General features: G+C 43.6%; 1 protein-coding gene across 1 annotated transcript in view; it reads right to left on the bottom strand.

Moving 5' to 3' along the window:
* EVL (Enah/Vasp-like) overlaps nucleotides 1-22,671 on the bottom strand; it is a 224,882-nt gene extending 202,211 nt beyond the window's left edge. The window contains exon 1 of the mRNA XM_073349640.1: nucleotides 22,174-22,671. Coding sequence (XP_073205741.1) covers nucleotides 22,174-22,178 — 5 coding nt within the window. The 5' untranslated portion in view covers nucleotides 22,179-22,671. The remainder of the gene's footprint in view (nucleotides 1-22,173) is intronic.
* Between the last annotated feature and the right edge of the window lie 4,487 nt (nucleotides 22,672-27,158).

The following is a 27,158-nucleotide window of genomic DNA, read 5'->3' as shown; positions in this document are numbered from 1 at the left end:
AACTTCCCACACACAGCTGAGCATATTAATGCCTATTAAATCTTGGTGTCGTTATCAAGCGTGTTGTCAGGACACGGGTAAGTCTTACCCTGTGAAAATATTACCATGTATGCCTTGGCATCTACCTGAATAAACACAGGAAGAAGAACAAACCTTCCTAACATTTAGTAGTGAACTCCTTAATGACATGGCAGGATGCAGCATAGAGAATTAAGACTTAAAAGCTCACTTTTCAACTACAAAGTAATATCTTCTGAGGGCCTAATTCTGCTTTCATTTACACCACTGCAATCCCACTACAGTCAATGAGATTGCACAGGTGTAAATGACAGTGCAATTTGATCTGTTAGGTGAAGTTTGTCTACCACATAGCCTATGTGCCAATTACGTCCCAGGTAAGCCCTATTTTGAGGCTTTAAGTGGAACTGGTATCGTAACTTTCCAACATGTAACAATTTTCCCTGGGTACCACTGGCACATGTTTTCGCTGTTATTCATTTATTTTATCTTCTACCTGACCCCAGGGTTAATCATTAGACCAATGACAAACAAATTGCTTTAGCAGCCATAGAAATGGACGGTCAATGATGCAGAATGATGGACTAAAGCCAGCAGAGACAGGTAACTATAACTGCCAGTGATGTCATTTCTCAACCACAGGTTACCATTCTCTCACACACTATCTAAAGCACATCTACCGAGGTTCTACTGTTGGGATTGTCCATGTATAGCACTCTCACATCTGAGTAAGGGGCTGTGGAGTCGGTTTCCACACAGTACCATAACTTAGGCTCAGTACAGCTAATGCTTTCCACATTAAGTTGACCATGTCATCTCCATCACTTAAACTAGACTTCCTAAGCAATCTGCCTGGAACACCTCAAGGGTCTCCCCGTTGGCATAGTACAATGGGATACTTTCTATCCACCCTGGAGCAGCATAGAGAGGGTACAATAAACCACTAGAGAATTTTGCCATGTATGGGGCAGCACAGGCCCCCTTTGTCTTGGGCACCATCCAGCATGAGGGCATGCTAGGGGTGGGAGAGGAAATGACCGGGAGCTCTGCACTCAGATTAGTCTAGCCTCACTGTTTCTCAACTATCTCTACTCAAGTCACTCTAAAATGCTGCTGCCAATGCCATCGTCCTCTCTCACACTGACCACGCTCCTCTCTCAGTCCTTCCATTCCTATCACGCTCTCTAGCCTGCTACGGGCCTCTAAGGCTGTCTCTTCACTGTGCAATTAAGCTGGGTGATCAGCACCTGGGTCTGAACACCTGCATTAGCCTAGACCAGTGTTCCCTAGCAAGCATTCCCGTGGCAAAGCCCTACCGAAGTTACTGAATCCTCACTGTTTCTGCATGCACTCATGTGTGTCTGGGGGCATCTCCCCTAATTCTTTGTACTGAGACGCTCTAAGATTCTTGCCCAGTCATTTGCGGGATAACTTGGGGGGGGAGGGGAATTGTGGGAAGGCATTGATGGACTGTCAGCACTTGAATGATTTAGCCTGCATGCTCACTGCAAAGCGAGCTGGTTCTAGGCCAGTGGTCCCCAAACTTTTTATGCCACGCCCTGTTAGGGTTCCCTCCCCACTCTGAACTCTGGGGTACAGATGTGGGGACCCGCATGAAAGACCCCCTAAACTTATTTCTACCAGCTTCGGTTAAAACTTCCCCAAGGCACAAATCCTTTCTTTGTCCTTGGACAGTATTGCTGCCACCACCTAGTGATTTAGACAAACATCCAGGGGAAAGGGCCACTTGGAGTCCCTGTTTCCCCCATATATTCCCCCAAGTCTCTTCACCCCCTTTCCTGGGGAGGCTTGAGAATAATATACTAACCAATTGCCTTTAATAAAAGTACAGACCAGACCCTTTATCTTTAGGACACTAAAATCAATCAGGTTCTTAAAAGAAGAACTTTATTATAAAGAAAAAAGGTAAAAGAAGCACCTCTGTAAAATCAGGATGGAAGGTAATTTTACAGGGTAATAAGATCGAAAACATAGAGGATTCCCCTCTAGGCTCAACTTCAAAGTTCCAAAACCAGGAATAAACCTCCCTCCTAGCGTAGGGAAAATTCACAAGCTAAAACAAAAGATAATCTAACGCATTTCCTTGCTTTACTTACAATTTTTGTAATCTTAGATGCTTATTTCAGGTAGGGTTTTAGGAGATTTTTTTTCCTGCCTGGTCTCACTCTCTGTCCCGAGAGAGCACAACAAAGAGAACACAAACAAACCTCCCCCACCCAGATTTGAAAGTATCTTCTTTCCTTATTGGTCCTTTTGGTCAGGTGCCAACCAGGTTATTTGAGCTTCTTAATCCCTTATAGGTAAAGGACGGATTTTATGCTACCCTTATCATAGAATCATAGAATATCAGGGTTGGAAGGGACCCCAGGAGGTCATCTAGTCCAACCCCCTGCTCAAAGCAGGACCAATCCCCAACTGTATGTTTATGACCCCCTTAGCTGTATGTTTATGACACGCCCTCTCTTACCTGTAATGTAATCTGTCCAAGCCCCTTGCCCCACCTCGGGAGCCGGGGCCAGGAGTGGGGCAGCGGTCAGCATACAAGGCTGGGGCCTCGACTGCAGGCAGGGCTGGAACAGAGCTGGGGGCAGAGCAGGATTGGTGGCACTCACTCCCGGCCCACCGTGGGATCTGGCCCATGCCTCATCATGCCCCCCCTGCACATTTCTCTGAAGCCCCCGAGGGGGATTCACCCCACAGTTTGGGGACCACTGTTCTAGGCCCAGTGAAGGACAGATATGGTTGTAATCCATACTTCCAGGCTCACAGCTCCTCCAAACCAGATATTTGGCTTTGTGGATGATAGTAAAGTTGGGGCTAAAACCCAGGTTAACTGTGCAATGAAGACATGCCCTATTATAGTTGCCTCTCTTATTTTTCCTCCCACCCCCTTCTCCACTGAAACTTTTCCCAAGAAGCCAGTTTTCAATGGTGGGAATTGGGATGGGGACAGAGATCTGACCATATATACTTCTAGAGTGGCATCTACAGAATCCCACTAAACAGCTACAAATCTAGAAGCACTCAACAACAAAACAATGAGCAAACAGATCTACAAAACTCAACGTGCTAAAAAAATCTGCCTTGAAAACGGGCCACTTTTAAAAGTCAGTTAAGATTTATACATATAATTTCTGGCCAAATAAAATTTATTTCTATTTTTGACCTGCTTATTGCATTCCATCCTCTCTTCTTCATACAAAAATAATCCTATACAACAGTCCCATCTCTTGTTAACCATCACTATCCAAACACTGGAGATTCTTTACTGAAGAGCCATGTAAAGGAAATTGTCCCAGAGCCAAAAATATTCGCTGGTGACAGCCAAGTTTGGAGCAACTCTCCATATAAGGCGATAACTTTAAACAGTACATCTTTTCAAAGTCTTACTAATCGTCATCACCTAATGAAGAATCATATTGTTTATAAACGTCTGGTTTGCTGATATTACAATAGGGGTGAAATGGGCAGAGTTCAAAGGCTGGTTTCAAATCAAATTGGGCTGGAATCCCATAAGATTTCTGGAACCTCCTAGCTGGTGAGACCAGCCTTTCATGCAGTATTTTGGCATTTTTTCCAGCCCGAGTTGATACCAGGAAGTGTATAGGTATACAAAATTAAAACCAAAAGATAACCATTTCCTCTCTCTAGAGCACTGGTCTCCAAACTATTGGGCATGCCCTAGAACTCCCTAGAATATTTGAGGGGGCATGCAGTAGGGCTCGTGTCAGTCCCCATGGGGAGAAGGAAGGGAGCGTCACCCAGCCCAGCTCCAGCCCCAGCTCCACTCCGCCCCCTGCTCTACCCCAAGCCCAGCTCTGCCCTCATTCCCTCTCCGCTCCCAGGTCAACTCTGCCTCTAGTCCTAGCTCTTCCCGTATACCCAGTTCTGCCCACTTCAGCCCAAGCTGCTCTGCTGAGACAACTCTGTAGTAATGGGGATCGGGGGAGGGGTGTTCAGCAGATTTCATTACTGGTAAGGGTTGGGCAGAACAGGAAAAGTTTGGACACCACTGCTCTAGGGAGAGATTTTCAAAGGGATTTAGAAATACAATGCTCCTAAATCCCTTTAAAAATCTTCACACTGTGTGCTTACAAGCCCCATCATTTTCGTATCCGAGTTTTGATTCATGTTAAATTTTGGGCTAAATTTCAGGTAAGTTCTTTATTTACTCAACACTGGTTCACCCATCTCTAATAACACCATGACTGCTGTGTCATTTTGCTAATTTATAAATACAATTTAAACTTATCTTTAAGATGTTATTGAGAAGTCCCTCATATGCAAAAGTACAGAGCTGCTTTCTACATAACAAACACATACTCTGTCCCAGCGTCACACACAACCTATGATAACTATACTTTAAAGATATGCAGAGTTTGATTTTAACAAATGACTCATCCCTGATTTTAAAAAGGTGAAGCTCCACTGATTTACTCATTTACTCCTCAATTACACCAGTGTGAGATCAAAATCAAGCCCCTTGTCTATGGCCCTGATCTTGCAAAAACTTCATCACATATGCAATTTTACTCAGGTGAGTAGTGCCAACTGGACTACTCATTTAAAATTATGCATGTGCATAAATATTTACAGAGTCAGGCTAAAGTTTCTATAATTTTCTTCATATTTGTAAAAGCGTTAACTAAAATCATATATACAATTTATATTACCACAATTGTACATATTGAGTCTTTCAAATGATACTTTTGGTTAAAAATTAATATAATCCTAATTCTATCATTTAAACATTTTCCTATTAAAATATTATTAAATATTGTAATAAAATTTGCTGTAATTTCTCACATTTGCATGTTCTACTTATAAAATGTATACATATGATTTTTTTTTAAAATAGCAATTTTCCTTAATATTGATAAAATCCTAAAGGGGAAAATAAATGGCACTGCATTTTCTTGGTGCTATTTGATTAGAAATTCTTTCATTTTTAGACTTCAAAATTATCCATGTTCAATAAGTAACCACTCTTGGGGGGAAAACATCTCTGCCATTTTCAGATTTATCTTTGCATTTAGAATCATAGAATATCAGGGTTGGAAGGGACCCCAGAAGGTCATCTAGTCCAACCCCCTGCTCGAAGCAGGACCAATTCCCAGTTAAATCATCCCAGCCAGGGCTTTGTCAAGCCTGACCTTAAAAACCTCTAAGGAAGGAGATTCTACCACCTCCCTAGGTAACGCATTCCAGTGTTTCACCACCCTCTTAGTGAAAAAGTTTTTCCTAATATCCAATCTAAACCTCCCCCACTGCAACTTGAGACCATTACTCCTCGTTCTGTCATCTGCTACCATTGAGAACAGTCTAGAGCCATCCTCTTTGGAACCCCCTTTCAGGTAGTTGAAAGCAGCTATCAAATCCCCCCTCATTCTTCTCTTCTGCAGACTAAACAATCCCAGCTCCCTCAGCCTCTCCTCATAACTCATGTGTTCCAGTCCCCTAATCATTTTTGTTGCCCTTCGCTGGACTCTCTCCAATTTATCCACATCCTTCTTGAAGTGTGGGGCCCAAAACTGGACACAGTACTCCAGATGAGGCCTCACCAATGTCGAATAGAGGGGAACGATCACGTCCCTCGATCTGCTCGCTATGCCCCTACTTATACATCCCAAAATGCCATTGGCCTTCTTGGCAACAAGGGCACACTGCTGACTCATATCCAGCTTCTCGTCCACTGTCACCCCTAGGTCCTTTTCCGCAGAACTGCTGCCTAGCCATTCGGTCCCTAGTCTGTAGCTGTGCATTGGGTTCTTCCGTCCTAAGTGCAGGACCCTGCACTTATCCTTATTGAACCTCATCAGATTCCTTTTGGCCCAATCTTCCAATTTGTCTAGGTCCTTCTGTATCCTATCCCTCCCCTCCAGCGTATCTACCACTCCTCCCAGTTTAGTATCATCCGCAAATTTGCTGAGAGTGCAATCCACACCATCCTCCAGATCATTTATGAAGATATTGAATAAAACCGGCCCCAGGACCGACCCTTGGGGCACTCCACTTGATACCGGCTGCCAACTAGACATGGAGCCATTGATCACTACCCGTTGAGCCCGACAATCTAGCCAGCTTTCTACCCACCTTATAGTGCATTCATCCAGCCCATACTTCCTTAACTTGCTGACAAGAATACTTTGGGAGACCGTGTCAAAAGCTTTGCTAAAGTCAAGAAACAATACATCCACTGCTTTCCCTTCATCCACAGAACCAGTAATCTCATCATAAAAGGCGATTAGATTAGTCAGGCATGACCTTCCCTTGGTGAATCCATGCTGGCTGTTCCTGATCACTTTCCTCTCATGCAAGTGCTTCAGGATTGATTCTTTGAGGACCTGCTCCATGATTTTTCCAGGGACTGAGGTGAGGCTGACTGGCCTGTAGTTCCCAGGATCCTCCTTCTTCCCTTTTTTAAAGATTGGCACTACATTAGCCTTTTTCCAGTCATCCGGGACTTCCCCGGTTCGCCACGAGTTTTCAAAGATAATGGCCAATGGCTCTGCAATCACAGCCGCCAATTCCTTCAGCACTCTCGGATGCAACTCGTCCGGCCCCATGGACTTGTGCACGTCCAGCTTTTCTAAATAGTCCCTAACCACCTCTATCTCCACAGAGGGCTGGCCATCTCTTCCCCATTTCTGTTGCACTCATCCATATAGTATACATAAGGCCAAATCACCAGTTCATCACAGAGGATAAAAGGAAGCTAAAGGGGAAAAGGTAGGAAAAGCAACATGAAAACTAGGTAAGGGAGCCTATGGTATTGGGTGGAGTGGACCAAAAGAGAGTGCTGCTGGTGGCTAGTCAGAAGGTATATGCACTTAAATTCCATGGCTGGGGATTATACATCAAGGGAAAGCAATACAGTATAGAATCAGGCCATGAGTAATGCATGGAAATCACATCTAAGAGTAAATTAATGTAATTAATTCATTAAATATATTAAACTAAGTTAATTAGAATTATTAATTGATGCATTGATTTTAAAAGGGCAGAAGGAATCATTATGTTCATCTACCTGGTCTGACCTCCTGCACAACAGGGAATATAGAATTTCACCCAGTAATTCCTGCATCAAGCCCATAACTCGTGTCTGAACTAGTTCATATCTTTTAGAAAGCTATCCAGTCTTGTTTTAAAGATTTCAAGTGACGGAGAATCCACCACGTGCCCTGGTAAAGTGTTTCAATTGTTAACTACCCTCGTGGTTAAATATTGCACTTTATTTCCAGTTTGAATTCATCTAACTCCAACTTCCAGACATTGGATCTGGTTACACGTTTTTCTGTTAGACAGAAAAGCCCTTGAGTATCAGACATCATCTTCCTGTATAGGTACTTATGGACCATGAAGTCACCTCTAAACCTTCTCTTTGGCTTGGCTTACATGGTTTTAATTAGACCTGTTAGAAACAGATATAGTTCAAATAGCACAATGCCTTACCATGGATCTCTAGCATGTGTTGATATAAGTGCTTATATCGGTACAGTTTAGTACTCTAAATGTAGCCATTGTTTAGATAAACAGATTGAGCTCTCATTATAAGGCATGTTTTCCAGACCTTGACTCATTCTTGTAGTTCTTCTCTGAACCTTTTCCAATTTTCAGTCACAATTATTTCTGTAGGTGACAGGTTTGGAATTGTCTGGAACCAACATGGTACCCGGAGTCCCTGCTGTCTTATATTTTGTTGCCTATAGGTCTGGGACAGCAATTAGCTGCAATACACTTCCATTGTTTCAGGCTCTCTGCACACTGAGGAAGACATCACTACACTGAATTATACAGCCTTTAAATTTGGAAGGGTATCTTTCCCACCATCAGGGTCAGAAACTTTATTTTTTTTCCAAATGAAAACTTAGATTCTATTGACTCTGTGTAGCCCAGGTGAGCTACATGCAGGACAGATATTGGACACCACTGGACTACAGGAAACTAGGACAAAGGAAATCCTGGAGAAACCCCCAGGAACAGCCACGTTTGTTGACAGTGGTTCTGAGATACAAAAGAATTCATTCCCCAGGCCAGGGTAGGGTTTGGACACTAACTCAGGGTCAGTGTGCTCTGCTGAGTTCAGGTTATGGGCTCAGCCAATTCCCTGTCTCATGATTTTTCCTCTTGCTTTTTAGCTTTGTTAAAACTCATCTTGAGTCTACTGAAGAAATGAGAGACCTGGCAACCGCAAATCTTCATTTCTCAGTCTTTCAATATTTGCAATATCCTGGCTGATATTAATGGGACATTATAATGATGTCCTGAAAAAAAATCTTAGAAAAGGATGAATTTATGTCTATTTTAAAAATTAACAGATTACTAATCCATATTTGAAAACATCCTGCACATTAACAAAACAAACAACAAAAATACAATGTACCTGTCTAGGGTTTTTAATAGGGGGGGGGGAAAAAGTAACCATAAAGGATTCACTTCCTACAGTGAAGTGTGAAAGTCACTTTTCATATATATTCAGTCTCTAACCTAATTTTCACCTTATTTACACTCTACTGACTTTCATATCATCACTGTCGATTCTCAGTGGTGCAAGTTCAGAAGTGGGTCCTCCTAATGTACTTTACACGTTTGTCCTATAGTACTCAATTTCATTGAGATTTTGTCCTGCACGCAAAAATATGGACACAAAATATATGCACTACATCATATTTAGGGCATGAATCTCTAAAACTTCCTTCCTATGCAGGTGCCATCTGTGGAGTCGAACTGCAATTCAAATCCATCACATTTCTTCGCTCTGGCCTCAGGGTATTCAAATTTGACCCAACACTCCAACCCTACCTCACTGACATGGAGGTGTACGCCATGCTTCCAAGAGAGAATCACATTTGGACTATGACCTCTAGTAGCTAATGACATTTCTAATAAGCTTTTTCAGGGAATCTTCTGCTCTCATTTGCTTGTATAGTCAAAGCAGGATCCTCGCACTCTGAGTTAGCAGGACTGGGCTCTTCCCATACCATCCCCATGTGAGGAATGACTACGGCAGTGAATGGAAGTTCTGCTCACAGAAAGTTCACAGGATCAGGCCTAAATTGGATCTGTGGCCACACACTTTGGCCAACAAGAGATGGAGACTGAAAGAACAGACTCATATCATGGACAAGATGCCCAAGCGGATATGGAGGGTGTATATTAAAAAAAAGAAAAAAAGAAGGCATTGTTTTAGCATCTGAGCTTAGAAGTCTCGTATATGTCTATACATCTGATGCCTTTCATATTGGTTAATCAATCTGACCTCTGAATTAAATTAGTAATTAAATAAATATTCATTGACTACACATGCCAGAGTTTGACCTTACTGCTAGAGTGTTTCAATAAAGCATTTGGGACATATCTGTATATAGAATCTACAATGACTGGCTTTTCTCACTGGTGCCCATACAAGCAGTGGCAGAAAGGTTTCCATCACCTGATGAAACGTCAGCAGAATACATTGCCTGGGAATGGAGCCAAGATCTGTGGCTTTGCAGCAATTGTTACAAAGGATTTTATTTACTCAAAACAATCTGTGACCTGGCAGTGTCTCAAGTAGGCATCTAAAAATTGATGTTACCCAAAAATCACTAGCTCCTTTTGAAGATGTAGGCCTTGAGCCCTAAGCAGTAGGAACAATTCTTTCCATGTACCCTCCTTACAGAATGAAAGCAGTGTTAAAAATCCATCAGTAACGCAACCAGTATTCAACACAGATTTCATACTTTGAGGTACTGACTGACTAACTGCATGAAGCTAAACCGAAAAATAGTATTCATATTGCAGATCTTTCAACACAGGTGCTTCATCGTTTGAAGTAAGTCACAATATGCATTTTTCCCTTTTCGAACTTGTTTCCATCTTCTCCAGTTCAGTGTCTAGTTCTGAAACTTTCTCCTGTGCTATTTCTGTAATGCTCACAAGCTTTCACACTATATAATTTTAAAACAATGGGTTGTTGGGGGTTTTTTTTTTTTTTTTCTGTTTCCAGCAAAGATTTGTAATTACATTTGGTTATACAATTTTGCCAATAGTTTTTGTTTATCAGCTCAGGACAGCAAAACAAGCAAATCTTATTTACACTGGATGGATGGAAATTGTAAAGTTTAGATCTGAACTTTTAATTAAATCAAAAACAAAGTTTAAACTTTTGACAAGAACGAGGCAGGGTCCTCAGCTACTTAACTGCCTTCTTTGAAATTACTGGTGTGTCACTCCACCAAATTCAGAGACAATGGGTCAAGTTTTGCCCTGACTTATATCCTGAAGTCGATGGGATTTCATAGGGTGTAAGGGCAGAAAATGGTCCTCTGTACCCTCCCATATCATTCAGAGAAGCACTGACTTTCTGTGGTTAGGCTGGAAGACCATTAATTGGGAGAAATCCAATCCCTTTGCCTTTTGCCCTTTTAGTATCTTAAGAGAGTCAGTGTGAAGAGAAATACAGCAGAGTCAAAAACACCAGAGGCTTTTGAATGGATCCTTAAAAATCTTTTTATTTACTTATTTTTTGTTTTATTTTCTCTGGAGTCTGGACCTTGACTATGCTTTGATTAAGAAATTTCAACCTTGATAAAAAAGAATTGACTACCCCTGCTTTAGGACAAGGGAAAGACCACCTGGCTCAACACAAGCAACCTATTTTGGTGTCTCTTAATTCCACCTTCTTGTTTTTTATGACACATTTCAAGCACTTCTTTGTCAAGAAACAAATCTAGGGGACTTGAACTTAGGAGAGATCCATGACCCCAACTGTGCTTCTCATCCTCAGCCAGTGAAGCAGCTCCCCTGTAGCTGGGTAACTTAGAGCAGTTTTGAAGCTGGCCCAGAATCAGGCCATTTCCCCGGCCCCACCTTACTCCTCCTCAGATGTGTTGGTCTGGCTTTGCTCAGGGTTCTTTGGAGCTAGTAAGCTCCAACTTGCCACCCAGTGACCTGCTAACGGTCATCAGAATAGGCGCTGAACTCTGACAGACATCAGTCCTAGAAACTGATTGGCAGAATGCTGGGCATCCTGATGGGTTTAGAAGCTGTGAGCCAAGCACAGGAACAGGAAGCTGTCCATGCAATTGGGTTCTCCCTGCTTTGGGCTACTTCCCCTGAGATACCAGCACCTACTGCCTGCTTCTGATCTCCTGGTAACCTAACCCTGCCTGCTCCTGACACCTTCCCTTGTTTACCCTCTGGCCTGTCTTGGACTCTGACCTTTTGCTATCGGACCTGGCCTGACGCCTGACTCCTGCTGTGACCACTAGGTCAGATTGCCCATTGCCCAGTCCTGACACCCCTCCTCGTTCACTTCTGTCAGGCCTAGAGACTCTCAGTCTCCACTGTACCACAACTAGTCCCTTCCTCAAATCTATTATATTATATATTTTAAAAGCAACTAATTAGAAATCCATGATGCAACCTTTTGTTTCTTATTCACTGCAAGAAACAACATCTCGCAAGGGAGATATCCAGCTCCTTTCATTTATTGCTTCTGATCTTTTCTCCATTTGTTATGATTTTGCTCTAATTCCAGATTGTAATCCTCTCAGAACACCTTGTAAAGCACCATACATACCCAAGATGCAGTATAAATAACAAACAACTAACACATTCCAAGGACCGTGGAGCAGGAGTAGTCACATATACCCACGAGGTTGACTTTGGGCAACAATGTCCTGGATGTACAAGAAACAAGGTGTACATGCGGGGTATATGTTTATCTCATTGTGGAATTAGTTCAGATACCGGCAAATGGCCAGGACCTATGGACAACATGAAAATACAATTCAGAGTGACTCCTGTATATTAGCTGAGAGATAACTGCTGCACACAAAGAAGGAATAGGATAAACATAGTCTTCTTCTCTGTAGAGTATAGGATTTCCCTTAGTGTCATGTTCTTTAAAATTCAGAGAGGAAAATATTTGTTGCTGTTTTGTTTTTTAATCCAGGTACATTAAGATCAGGACAGTATTTTCATCTCCTGTATTAGGCCCCAATCTTGCACTGAACTCATTGACATCAATTAAACTTCCCACACTAGTAAGCTTAAGCATGTGTGTAAGGGTCTTAATGCCTGGCATCAGCCAGCCTCATTTTTGCCTCCAATCTTTTACTTTGTTGGGGCAGCTGTTAAGATCAGCAAGGATGGTCAGGAGTTGCAGGCTCCAGGATCCAGACTCCAGCAGAGCCCAAATCTGGCAAGGTCTTGAAAAGAGAGAAAGATGTGGTTTGGCTTGGCTGCTGGTGATTCGATGTCTTATATACTATCATGGTATCTCTGTACCACCTCTCATAGGTACTTTTGCCGTAATGGTAGGTTTAATATTCTACATCCCAGCACTCTGGTCAGGGGGACAGATGCTGCTCAAGTCCAGCAAGCAGCTCAGACTCCAGAAAGCCTCTTCGCTCTCCCATTTGGCTGAATACATATTGCTCTTGAATCCAGTACATATGCTTAATCCCTTTTGACTTCAATGGGAGTTTTATACACGTATCCTAGGGCACAGCTTGGCTCTTAATCTGTATCTGACACTCATCTCCACTCTGTTATAGCTGCCTGCACACATCTCTGCTCTCCAAGCTCTCTCTCTCTTTTTTTCCCCCTCTTCCTTTTTAATTAAAAGAATTGTTTTAATGCTGCCTTAAGATGTTTAGTCCATATGAAAAAGTTTTATCTGGGAAGCAAGGGAAGTTTGGCATGTTGATAATCTTCCACTCACAAACAGGTGTGATCAAGAAAAAAGTTTCAAGCCGTGAACCAAAAAGGAATGAACCATTCGACTTAGGACAACAGCTGATTTTTGTACCTTGCTTTCCTCAGCCTGAATGCAAAGCCATTAGTTTGAAAACAGCCAGTGCGCTGGTTTAAAAGTTTGCTTTCAGTCCATTGCAAGAGGAGAGAAAGGGAAAATACTTACTGCTATACAAGGTTACTGAGGCAGAGTTAGGGCTATTTCTGTAACAGCCTACAAAACAGCATTTCAGATGCAGTAATGATCCTGAAGTTCTATACTTAAAAGAAGCTACCCAACCCTTCTGTCTGTGCTTGAATAAATGGACAGTTCTTATTTTGGGGAAAATGTAACAGCAACAAATATGGCAAAAAGAAAGTGACTCTGTATCCAGGCCACTGTATAAAACGCTAAAGAAAAAGTAAATCTATACCATTTGGTGCATTTGTGACAGGCCAAATCCTGTTTGCTTTACTTACTTGGCTGGGTTACAGGCGCTACAATGAGATTAGCTGAATGAGGAAAGCAAGCCTGACTTATTTAGTGGCCCATCAACTTTTGTTTCTTAAGAAAATGATTGCTGAGATCAGAAGTTCATCTGAATCAACCCAAGAAGATGCCATCAATTGGCAGAGATTAGCATATAAACAAATTGCAACTTTCAACTTTCATAATACAGTAAAATTACAATAGGTTACTAAAATTATGCCATTACGTTATGAGATAATTTTAGTCTGTGCTAAAGCTCCTACTTACTGAAACAGATATTAACCAAAAATGACTGAACAAAAAAACCACTTATTTCTGTATCAGACACAATATTTGCACTTTTATTTATTTATACTGTATATTGTGACAACTCCCAAAGGTCCCAGTCAGGATCGGGACCCAATTGTCCCAGTTGCTATACACACATGCACACACAGGGAGCGCTGTTATTGCCCAACAATTTAAAAAAAGGTAAGAGGGAAAAGGAGAGAGCATGCCATTAAAAGGTATTTAAGACAACCTGTACTAGCTCTGCTCTTATTAGTGGAATAAAAATAGTACGGTAGCTGAGGTAGCCTGAGCGGCAGCTTGGACTAGCCACCTGACTATGTATTCAGGGGTCCGGGTGGGTACTTACTCGGGGGGAGGGGCTAGCCTGAGCTACCACCCGGGCTACCCTGGCTACCTTACTATTTGTAGTGCACTAGTACCTTCACCAACTCTGGTTAAACTACTATTTTTAGCAGGCTAATAAAAGCAGAGCTGACACAGGTACGTCTGTGTGAACTGGGAATCACGTCTCCCAGCTCAAGTGCAGACATACCCGGAGTTCCACTTCATTCTCTTTTATGTCTGTTCATTATTGGAGCCGTGGTGGGGTAGTTAACAGATGCGTGAGAGTCAGGGAAAGAAAGGAATAGAGGCACTGATGAGGAGGGAGGGAAGAGCACATGGGAGAAGGAAGGATACATAGAGAGAGGTGCATGGAGTACAGGGAATACATATTGTAATACTTAGCATTTGTATCTTTTCATCCTCAAAGTGCTTCCACTCTAGCAAAGCAAATAAGCACTTCAATGGGATTACTCGTGTGCTTGAAATTAAGCACGTGCTTAAATCCTTTGCTGGACTAGGACCTAACTAATACATCTTAACACCTCATCGGGTAGGTACTATCATCCTCATTCTGCAAACAGGGTAGTGGAGCCAAAGTAGTTAAATGATTAAATTGCTACAGACCACCATGAGTCTGTATGTGTTCACTACAGAGTTAATCTAAGTGATCAGCACCCAGGTCTCAAAGCCTGGGGTAGCCTAGCCGGGGTCTGAACAGCCACAATGGAAAGCCATACCCAAGTTACGGTGTCCTCACAGGTGCTGCACTCCCCTGGGTGGGTTGCTAGGATTTCTGGGTGCGTATCCCATGGTTCTGGGTGCTGCAGTAAGCTGAGCAGCATTATTTCCAAGTAAACAGTGGGTGAATGAGTCTGCCCTTCTGATCATAAAGGGGAAACTGTGGGAAGGTACTGGAAGTCTATCAACATTCAAGTGATGTAGCTTACGTCTTCACTGCACGAAAGCAGCATCTGAAGCAGCATACTCCCAGCTGGGCCAGTTAGCCCTGGCGTAAAGCACCACTACACTTAGGGTAGAGGGCTGGGTGAGTGGACAAGAGAAGGGTTTGGGCCAGCATCCAAGCAACAGAAGTGAAGACATACTCTGTAGTGAACGCATACAGTCAGTGTCAGCACTCATGAGTTCCTGGCTCCCCGGCCTCTTCTCAAATCAGGGTTGCATGAAATATTCAGTGAAATTTGAAAGCTTTGCAATTTGTTACGATTTCAATCAGCTGTAGCAGAACACTGAAACGTTGAAGTTTTTTGCTTGAGGGGTCATTTTGCTGGCAGGAGGTTTACATGGGTATTTTGAGGGAGGATTTGCCTCTTAATCCCTCTTTGGAAAAACTTTACTGTTTTCATAATTTTGAATTTCAGAATTTCATATGGGTTAAGATCGATTTTTGAGACTCAATCTATAAAAATCTGAATGTTTGCATTTTGATGTGAACACTCCATTGTGAAAAATCTGGTGGTGGCAAAATTGTCTCTCATCAAAAACTTAAATGTTTGCAATTTCACACAGCCTGACTCAGTTTACTAGGTCATGCCTCTGTTCCTATGAGAACTGTGCTTTTCTTAGTATGCAACTCTAAAACTTCAGCAGGGGAATGGAGGAGGGGAGCTTTGTCAATGAATAGCTTAGACACATCTCTGTGGAGCTCTGAGTTAGAGTGGAGATAGCAACTGCCCTCATTATTACGCATTAAATCAGAAGAGCAGATGAAATGGAAGCCTTGGATTACCGCTGATGAAATCTGCCTGGGGTAAGAGTAAAGATAAGAAGTATTTATTGACCCAACTGTGTCAGCCCAGGCAAAGAAATTATGACAGTTACTTCAACTTTACCTCAGTACCCTTGAGATCCAAGGTTTGGGGTGAATAAGAGAAGATTTATGGATCACTGGCAGCTCTGAAATGAGTGAAAAGAAAATATAGGACATCTTTTAAAACTCAAACTACTTCTACAGGAATAAAGCCAATGCTTAAATGAGTGGAGACCAGGGAAATCTGATTGATGAAGACTGACACCACAGTTTTCTACATTTTCTAAAGCTCTGATCAAAGGAAATAAAACAGCAGATTGGAGAGCTGAATATTTATCTTCAGGTCCAGATTCAGGCAGGAAACATGAGGTTGTTACTAGGATCTCCTCGGATACAAGAAATCCATACTTGAGTTAATTAATTTAATTTGTGGGCTCAACATTAAGGAAAATCCATTTAATTTGAAAGTTTAATAAATTCCCTCAATACTTCAAATCTAAGACAAAAAGGAGGCTCAATACTGTTTATCACATGCAATGGCCAGCACACAGAAAGAGTACTGAGAGCAGCAAGCATGAAGGCAAGAAATGGCAAAATAGCTAAATGGCAAGGTTCAAGAGGTTTTTTTGAGCCAAAAAAGTATCCTTTCAAAAATGGAAATCTAACCCTAGTGAAGGGAATAGAAAGGAGCATCAGCTATGATGGGCAAGCTATGATGACAATTAGGAGGGCCAAGATAGAAATTAAAGAACAAATAGTCAAAGATATAACAACGAACAATGAGAAATCCCTTAAATATATCAGAAGCAGGAAACCTGCAAGAGAATCAGGCAGTCTGCTGGACCACCAGGGAGTGATTCTAGGAATGACAAAACCAGTGAGACCTATTTCACTAGCAAGGAAACCAGCTGAAGCAATAAACTAAATATAGAATTATATAACACCTAGGTGATCCTGACTTGATTTGGACTAATCAGCAGAGTGTCTGCAAAGGAAAACCAGGTCTTCTAGCCTACTAGAATTCTTTGAACATGTCAGCTAAGTAGGGAATAATGGAGAGCAGGTTGATAAAATGTACTTCCCCTTGATAAGATCCCTCACAGGAGGCTATTAAGGAAAATTAAATATCACAAAGGTAGAGAGGTACTTGTAATGTCATGGAACAAAAACTAAGAGGCAGAAAACCACAGAAGAGGAGTAAATAGTCAACTTTCATTGTGGCACAGTATTAACTGTGAGGTGTGCCAAGGTTCTGTGCCAGGACCAGTGATGTTTAACAAGTTCATTCATGATCTGGAAAAGGTTATAGCAGGGAAGTGGCAAATTCTGCACAACTGACATAACATTATTTAAGGTTTCAGAGTAGCAGCCGTGTTAGTCTGTATTCGCAAAAAGAAAAGGAGGACTTGTGTACTCTAAGGTGCCACAAGTACTCCTTTTCTTTTTGATAACATTATTTAAGTTAGTCAGAACTAGAGAAAACTGTGATGAACTCCAGAGGGACTAAATAAAGCCAAGTCAACAGGTAACATGATGGCACATGAAATTCAATATTAATAAATGCAAAGCAATGAACAAATAGAAGGAATAATTTTAACCATTGATACATAATCTACATTAACTAACAACTCCAAATAAGCCACGGGCAGCTCTACTAAAACCACTGCACAGTAAGCAACAGCAGTCAAAAAAAACAAACAAAATGTTACAATGTGTAAGGAATGTAATGAAATATGACAATGGCAGCATGTATATCAGTGGTATACCCTCACTTAGAGCAGTGTTCAGTTCTGGACATGCTATCTCAAAAAAGGATATAGCAGAAATAGGAATTCAGAGACAATTGATGTAAATAATTAGTAATATGGGGGGGAGGAACCTCCATGTGAAGAGAGATTAAATACTTCCAGTCTTTTCAGTTTAGAGAAGAGATGAAAAAGAAGAATCAGCACAGAAAAGACATAACAGACTCTTTTGCTCATCCTTACTCTTAATAAGAGAACATTCTATTAAACTGTAAGGCAGCAAATCTAAAACTAATAAAAAGGAAATACTACTGCTTACCACCCACCCACCCTCTTAATTAGTCTGTGGAACTCATTTACCACAAGACATCATTAAAGCAAAAACCTCAGTAGAACTCAAAAAAACAAAGGGATGTTTATATAGACAATGAGAACAACACAGTTACAGTATATAGGATTAAAACAAAGTTTGGAAAGGCTACAAGCTTCATGCTTCAGGGGTTAAGTCAATTACTAACTGATAGGGATAGAAAAAACTTCCTCTACAGGCAGGTTGTTACATGATTACCCACTTGGGGGTTTTTTTGCTCCTTCCTCTGAAGCACAGGGTACTAGCCACTGACAGAGACAAGATACTGGACTAGATGGACCTGTTGGTCTGATCAAATAAGGCAATTAAAAATGAGGTGATATACAAAAACCAGCATATTCTCCTTTTCTGTGATTATAATCCTGATTGTTATGTGAGCAAAACAGAAAGGAATTTAGAGCAAATAAATAAAGGAAACACTAAAACTAAGCTGCAGATACAGCTCTCTTTACATCAAACCAAAAGTGCTGGCCACTATATATATGCTGCCACATGAACTGCTAAATGAGTAGAAATGAGAGGGCAATAAGGTAATTGAAATGCTGGGTTTATTGCAACACTGTCAAGACTTTGCTCAGGTAAATCTTCAATCAAAACTATTGGATTAAAAAGCTCATGATGCACACTGTTACTCTGAAAACTGTTACTACTGTACATGGTTACTGTATGCATATTTGGTTCGGTTTGTCTCACGGCAGTGGGTTGGTTTCATCCCTTCAGATTAGGGATGCACACAGATAGAGCCCTGTGAGATTTTTGTGTTGTAATTTTTTTGTTTTATTTTTAGGAATTTCATGTTGTTTTATCTTTTTTAACGCGGGTGACGTTGGGGGCTGGGTTCTGCCCTGGAGCACAGGATGCCCTGGGGGAGGGGGAGAGGAAGAGGGAAGGGTTGGATCCTGCCCCTGGCAGGGGTGGGAGAACCAGGGGTGGGGAGGGAGTGAGACTTCAGTCACCAGGTTGCAATGCCGCTCACTCAAATTTGGCCCCGCTGCCCCTCCAACATGACAAGGGGATGGCCAGGACACAAGTGAATGGCCCTGTAACCAGGAGCCATCACTGCAGGGTGAGTTTTTGTTTTGTACATCAGTTTGTTTTATTTTGTGTTCTTTCACTTTGGTGACAAACACAAAGCTCTATACCTAGATATGGCATCTTCCTGGGATTTTCTTTTTTTTTTTTTTTTTAAAGTAGGCGACTCAGCACAAGCCGGCACCACTTCTGCAACAGAAGTCTGGAGAGATTCATAGATTTTTTAAGGCTAGAAGAGACCCATTAGATCATCTAGTCTGACCTCCTGTCTAATACAGGCCATAGAATTTCACCCAGTTACCTCTGCACTGAAGCGATCGTACTTTAGTCAAGCACACGTTGTCTTCCAGAAAGGCATCCAGTCTTGTTTTGAGGACTTCAAGAGGTGTAGAGTTTACCACTTCCCTCAGTAATTTGTTCCAATGGCTAGATCACCCTCACAGTTAAAAAGGAGATGCAGCTTCTCGGTACCCATTTTTCGATAAAACGAATTACATAGGTTGAGGGCGAGCCCTCTCAACTGGTGTATAGCTCGTAGCCGTGTGTACAGTGGTATGATCGAGGTGGACATAAGTTAGCTACTTGGGAGGGTAAAGGTGAAAAACTGCTCCACAGACCCACCCCAAAATACTATGGCCAGCTCCATGTATTTCTTGTGGATGCCTCTCAAACAAAAGGAGGTGTTTTATAAGACATACTGAAGATTAACAAATCGGCAGGAAACTATACAAAGACTGCCAGAACATGAAGAGATTGTGTTTATAGATGTATTTCTGTAAAATGATAGAACTGCATGATGCTTGCAAAAATAAATAAAATCTGCTACTAAAAAAACTAGCAATATTCATTGTACAGTGGGAGGTAATATTTCTGCACGTTTAAGTACTGAATAAGTAATAATACGTTGCACTTATATAGCATCTATCTTTGGAGGATCTCAAAGCACTCTTATAAGACAGTGAGAAAATAAGTTATAATAGGTCAGCCATAATATATGGCATGTTCTCTATTCATACATTATGTTCTAGATTATCTCTTTGGAAGAAACAAAACTGAGGACACAGGAAAAATTAAAATATACAGGCAAATTTTTTACTTCAAACTGAGAAACATTTCATTTCAGTGAAAAGAAAGGTACTGTAATCTATTCACCATTGAAAAGCAATATAAATAAAAACACACATATAGAAAGATTCTTGAAGGTTTAAATGATTAAGGCAATTAATCATGCAATTATTGAAGGCAATTAAATGATTAAGGCAATTAATCATGCAATTATTGAAGGCAATTAAATGATTGCAGTCTGTCAGGATCTCTTGGAGTAATACAACCTACATTTATTAGAGGAGAATTTTACACCTAAATACATTTTAAGTGGGTTTTCTTTCCCTTCTGAGGAGGGAAGAATGAAGTAAGTTAGATAGAACCTGCCAGTAAATGTGTATATAGTGGATTTAACCAATTCAGTATTTATACTAATATCCATGGTATGTATCAGTGTCCAAATATGACTGTATCCAAAAGACACCAATGTATCAACAATGGACACCTTTAAAAATACAAAATCAAATTACCCACTTAAGGCGGCAAAACAAATTTCTCCCCAAAAGAAAAAAAAAGTTTTAAAGAGACTATTTGAAGCATGATATAGCTGCATATAATGAGTGCCCTATGGGGAAAAAAAGTTTTTAAAATTCTATTGTCTTTCTTATGAGCAATACAAAACAAAAGTCTTCCAAGTCACCAAAGACACAGAAGACAATTTGGTCTTTGATTGTGATTCCCATTCCTGAGACAAGCCATAGTGCTTTAATAAATAAAGGAGATGGTGAAGCAGAAGGAATCAACAGTATTATACAGTGGGATGGGGAAACAGTGGAAGCCACATTGCTTTGAGACACTTACAACCAGACTGAACTCCTGCACTGCTTGGGGGGAAGGGAATTACGGTCTAGAAATAGATGACCTCTTCCTTCCAGCTCTGTTCTGATTACATGAAATCTATGTTCTCTGCTCCTAAGAGTCATGATAGCCAAACTGCCCTGGAAAAACCTACAGCAATCTGGCCAGCTCCCCCTGTTAGAGGAAGATCTTTACATGATCAGGAAGGATCTACACTGAAATCTTTCAAGGGTACACTTTCTCTGCTCCCCTGAAGCGCTTTTACAATCTTACATGCTGGTTTGCAGGCCAGAGGGCAAGGGAAGATGAGCCTGGGCAGAAGCTGGAGTGTGCTACCCAAACAACCTCAGCGTTGGAGATTCCCGGCTCTGTGCTGCTGCACTATTTTCAAACCCGCCTGCAGCCTTTTATAACCACGGACATAATCTGTCCCACGGATTTAAAGTAATGACAGTCAAACCTGCCAAAGATGTCACCACCCACTAGTATTATCCATCCGGGGAAGGACAAGGAGGCGCAGCGCTGCTTAACCTCCTCCCCCTGTGCAGGAATCCCCCCGTTCCCTCCAAAGGGCAGCAAATTACACCAGTCCTTGAAAGACAGACAGCTCACCCAAAATTGCCCACGGGAAATCCACCCCCAAACTCGGCGGGGAGGGGGGGGGCTGAGGGGGTCCCCTCCCCCTGCACAAACACCGAGCCGAGCAAGTGCAGCGCGAGTGAGAGCAACTGTGTTACCCTGGGGAGGGGCTGTCTGGGAGTGAGGATGGGGAGGATCCAGGGGACCCCCGCCCCATTATTCTTGCCCGGCTCCAATCGCCCCAGCCCAGACATCCAGCGCTCCCCCCCGGCCACACTTCGCCGGGAGCCTCAGCAACCCGGCCAGTCACCCGCCTTCATAAAACCACAGGCCAATGAATGAGCCGCGTGGGTCCGGCAGCACGTCTGCCCCCACCCCCGAGCCCACAGCCTCCGCCCTGCCCTCGGGGCTCCCCTCCCGCGCCGCGAGCCAGGTGCGTGTCCGGGGGCGGGGAACGAAGCTCGCAGCCCGGCCTGCCCGGGCAAGGCAAGGGGCCGCCCCCGGCGATACGCGCGCAGCCAGGTGGGCGGCACCCGCCGGCCACGGCCATGGCAGCGGGGCGCCGCCGCGAGGGGGGGGGCCGGGGACACGCGGCCCCTGGGAAACACACGCCTGGCCACCGGGCGGGGGGGCTACCCGAGCAGCCGGCCCGCCCCCGGGGCTCCCGGCCGGGGAGAGGCGGCGCTGCAGCCGGGCGCACGGGTTCTCCCCCCGGCCGCCCGTGGGAGGACCGGACGCCAGGTGGGACGCTCCTGCCATGTCGATCAGCCGCCCCCGAGCGGCTTCCCCAAACCAGCCGGCTGCTGCTGGGTCCCGCTGGGCGGGTCCGTCGCCTCCCCCCGGCCCCGGCCCCGGCCCCGGCCCCGGCCCCGGTCCCGGTCCCGGCCCCGGCCCCGGCCCCGGCCGCCCTCACCTCATCTTCCCCGCAGTTCAGGGGACTCGCTCGGTGCGTCCCCGGGGAAGTTGGCCTGCGAGTCCGGCTCGGCGAGCTGCGGCCGGGTGATTAATGTCGGACCCCCCCGAACGCGGTGAACGCCAGGGAGGCGCGGAGGCTGCCGCATCGGCTGCACGAAGCGGGGCTGGGGCTCCCTGCTGCTCCGGGGCTGCTCTCACCCCGCGGCCCTTGCCATCGCATCTTCCGGCGTCGAGGGCGCTAGCTGTGGAGCTGGTCCTCGGCGGCTGACAGCTGTTCCCGGGGCCCTGCCATCTTCCCCGCTCCCTGGGCGCGTGAGAGAGAGGAACCAAACACAAAGCCGGCGGAGCTCTGCTGCCCACTGCTGCCGACAAACACTTCCGCCAGCCTGCAACCAGCCCCACTCCTGCCGCCGCCGCCGCCGCCGGGAGCTCGGCTTTTCCCACGGCAGCCAGCCCACTGCATGCGCCACCCGCGGACCCAGGCACACACGCAGGTAACGCGCGCAGTCCTGCACCCGGGAGACATGCACACACTCGTGCGGTGTTTATGCACCTCCCACATAATGCAGAGACTACAGTGCCCGCGGAGCACCTGCACAGACATGCATACAAGCACAGCGCACACACACCATCCATAAACACACACATCGGACGATACTGAGCACAGCATATGCACCCCCAGAACAAACAGCAATCTATACCTACAAGCAGTACTGCATAGGCACACCTAGCGCGCACCCCCACTGCTATAGAAATAATACATCCTAATAATGCTGTGTACATTTTACACGGGTTCTGGGGCTTTATGCACTCATTGGGCAGTGATGCCTTGCTGGTAATTGCTATTTTCAGTTTTCATTCCGGTGCTCAGAGGTTAATAAGGCACCTTGTGAACAAACAGTTAGTATGAGTTAGTAAGGGCCTGTGGACCAGTTTTTTAATAGATAGGAAACCATTAGAAATGACCAATGGTCCTATTTATTTGCTCCAAAGTAAACTTTACATTCACACACATTTTTCATAAATATGATTAACTTTATTTGGTAACGCTTGGAAAGTGAGAATTATCTTCTCTTGATTGTTTACATACATCTGGCCCGGAGAGTCCAAAGAAGGCACAACACATTTACTTGCACGAAGAAACAGAAGAGTCTGTCAGAAAGCAGGCGTGATACTCAAGGTGTCCCATCAATTACCTCCCAGTAACCCCATCAGAGGGGATTTGGATGAGTTTATGCAGGTGAATGTAATAAGCTTATCTAGAAATGATGAGGAAAAAAATAAAACCTATTTTCTTTGGCTTTTCTGTGAGAACCCTTCAAACCAGCCCATGTGCCATATGGCAGATTGCCCTTGTTCGCTTGTATTTTATTAACCTATGGAGTTTTATAGCAATTTTAATTGCATCTGAACTATGAATAAAAGTGAGAATGTTGATTTTTATTTTTAAATAAAATCATTTCTTAAAACTAAAGTCTATGATGACAAATTACAGTATGAAATGGGGGGAGGGGAGAGAGAAAAAGATCAGGGGACAGAATGTGTAAATATGGTTAAGATCTAAAACCAGAGTAGGCAAGAAAATCTGATGTAAGCCTGCAACAAAGCATTTATTCAGATAGCTTAGGCCTCAGCTTCACAATACACAGGGTCACTGAATGCATCCGCTGAAGTGAGCTGTAGCTCACGAAAGCTTATGCTCAAATACATTTGTTAGTCTCTAAGGTGCCACAAGTACTCCTTTTCTTTTAGATATTATACAGAATTGTTGTGGCTCTTTATAAATAGAGTATGCTACAGAAGATGCCTCCATAGTAAAAAAAAGGGAGAGGGCATTTCATGTATTGCCATAAATGCACAACCTACCCTTTAGACTTCTCAGGCTGTAGACTACAAATTAGCATCTTGCATTACAAGTCAAATCCTGGTCCCACTGGAAACCACAAAGCTTCTCTCTTGACTGCACTGGTCCTAGCATTTGATCATAATGACATCACCCCTCAGCTGTCTTCACTTAGATCCACCACATGCAGAGTACCTTTTTCAAGGGGTTCAATCTTGTATTTTGGGCCCAGCCTACATGAAAGGGCTTGGTGCAGGGTTTTCTCTTAGAAGCCCTGTGGATTGGATGGAATCTACTCTCATAAGTGCAGAGCACCAGCGACCCTTTCCACCACTGCTACTCTATCCTTAGAGTGCAGAATTAGCCATTCACCTGCTCCTTCTCTGGAATGGGAGTGTCAGTGAAAAACTGCATGCAGTCCTTCTGGGCAAACCCTCCATTGCCTGAGATGTCACATCAATAGCTGGTCAGATGGTGATCACTGAGCTGTTCCCATCAGAGAGACAATGTCACTTTGGAAACTACACTTGGCTGTAGGAAGTGTCCTATGAAGAGATTTTTGCTACTTGATTTGCCCATCTTCTCATAATTTTCTCCTGAAGAATGTTTACTCCACACCACCCCTGAAGTGGCTAAGGTGGCTCAGAAGGGTCCAATCAATCTTATAGGCTTCACCTGGGGGAGAGTCAGGCTTGAATGATAAGCACTAATTGAAGACAAAGCCCTGTTGGGTAGGAGTTGGGTGGGCTTGTAAAAAGCCAGCAAGTTAGAGCAGTTGGGGGCTAAGTATGCCCTACAGTTGACAATGCTGATGTAATCCAAGGCCCCGAGAGGAAGAATGAAATGACTCTATTTAGAATTCTAAGAGGGCATTGTGGATTAAATAGTAATTTATTTCTGATTAACATAGATGGATTATGTCTAACAGTTAAGGTCCAGAAAATGATAAATCATATCCTTTGGGATTGCAAAGGCTATACCTGTGAAAGGAGAGGTTTATATTGGAAACTCAGAATAACAAAACTTTCTTTAAAAGAAAAGGAGTACTTGTGGCACCTTTTCTTTTTGCGAATACAGACTAACACGGCTGTTCCTCTGAAAACTTTCTTTGCAACTTCTAACAAGAATACAAGGAAAATGGGGTCCAATTTAAAAAAAACAAACAAACAACCCCCTTCTGTATTTCTTTAAGAATACTGGGGAAGGTGTGAGACTCTAAGTCATGACAAAGGTACAAGATACAATTCATGGCGGTCATAGGCTGAGGAAGCAAGTCTGCTACACCACCAAACTGAAGAAGAAGGGGGCTGCAGGCAGAGAGTCTGCAGTCACTCTCTGGGCACAGAGAGGTGGGTAGGAGGAAACCCGGGGGGAGGGAAGCCCTGGGATCCTAGTCCTGCAGAAAGGGTTTATCCAGAGGAGTTGCAGGGAAGAAAGTCTGTGGAAATCAGTGTAGTAAGAAGCCCAGGGAAAGAGCTTTGAGTGTTGAGAATGTGTAGACCTTGGCTGCTGCTGACAAAGTCCCTGGGCTCGAACCCAGAGTAGAGGGTGGACCTTGGTTTCCCTACCAGCCACTGGGAAAGTGGCACAGCCCACCACTTACAGAAGACTGCCTGAGATGGCATGTGGGCAAGTTGGCCAGTATGACTTGGCTACCCCAGAAGGGGAATCTGCATAGGATCTGGCCAGAGGGCCAAGCCAGGAAGCACTGTGACTCCTAGTGAGCAAGTGGGGTTGTGGCAGAGCTAATCCCCAGAGACAGCCACAAAGGGTGTCCCAGCAGTGAGTAAACCCTGTGACATGAAGCTTCCATGCTTTCCTGAGGTTCATACTCTTGTACAAAGCCTGATGCTATTCAGAGATGTCGGATTTTCCCATCACCTGGATTTATGTACTTCCTCTGAAGGATTTTGCCAAAGTGTGTAGGACATTCCTTCATTAAAGTACCTCTTCAGAAGAACTTCTTACAGCAAGGAGTTGGCTTAGCGTATGCTGGGAAGATGTGGCAGTGCCCCAAGTCATTTTAATATCTTTCTTTCTAAGAGATGGTCTACTGAAGGGCAAAGTTTGACTCTAAACTTCCCCAAAGCTGAGGGAGGATATAAAGTGTAGGGTTTTTGCTTTGGCTCATTGTAGAGAGTGGGATAGCCACGAAGTTTAGATGCAAAGTCATCTCCAAGCTTCCCCCAAATGCAATAGTGTTTAGATGTGGGGATTGGGTTTGGGTCCATCCATCACCATAAATTTATGCTGGACTTGCTGTACCACCAACAGCAGCTGCATCCTCACTGATATCTGTAGTACTATTGTGTGGCAATAGCCTAGGTCGTGCCCTGGCCTTTTTATGATAGTCCAGAAATGATGAGAAATGGGGGGCCTACAGGCTAGTGCTAGAGTTGGCAACACACTAAGCATAGTGCAGACCCACAGATAGGCCAGTGCTGGAGCAAGATGGGATGGGCAGGAGCTGTAGCAGGAGAGAAAAATGGAAGTGTGCATTTCAAACAAGGCTTGATTTCTGTGATGGGGTGTATAGATGATTGGGGGCCCTTTGGCAGGGACCTGCATGTCTGCTGTTTCCTAAGGAGAAGTCAACAATTGAGCCAAATAGTGTCCTGGTTTGTTAGGTTTTTTAAATTAAATCCTAGGAGTGCTTTTCAAAATCCCAGCTAGAAGGTGAAGCGCAGCTGAACCTGGCTGGGGATGTGGCTAATCATGTGGGAAAACAGGTTTTTCAATCAGAAGCCAGTCTAAGACTGTGTTGGATACAGAGGAGGTGCTGTGCTTGTTTGGTTGCAGAGAGTTTGGAACGTACAGACTGTTAAACTGTATGTGGCCAGATCCTTTGCTAAACAGGCACTGGAAATGAACTGGAAATAGCAGAGCAAGTTTGTAGCTTAAACTGAGCCTCCTGTCACTTTCTCTCCGACTACTCAGACTGTGGCTCAGCCAGAGTCTCTTAGCACACACCTTCTGTTCTTTTTAGATACCACTGTGAGGCCACAGTGCTTGAATGTGTGACATAACAATCATTTCTATGGCAACACACTGACATCATAAATACAGGATTAAGATTTCACCAAAAGCTGTAGCTGGAGGAGAGGCTGGACAGGGAAGGAAAGAGTCCTTATTAAAAACAT

This window comes from Lepidochelys kempii, chromosome 6 (assembly GCF_965140265.1).
Source record: "Lepidochelys kempii isolate rLepKem1 chromosome 6, rLepKem1.hap2, whole genome shotgun sequence".
Classification (NCBI taxonomy): Eukaryota; Metazoa; Chordata; order Testudines; family Cheloniidae; genus Lepidochelys; species Lepidochelys kempii.
This window is presented reverse-complemented; position numbering and strand designations above follow the sequence as displayed.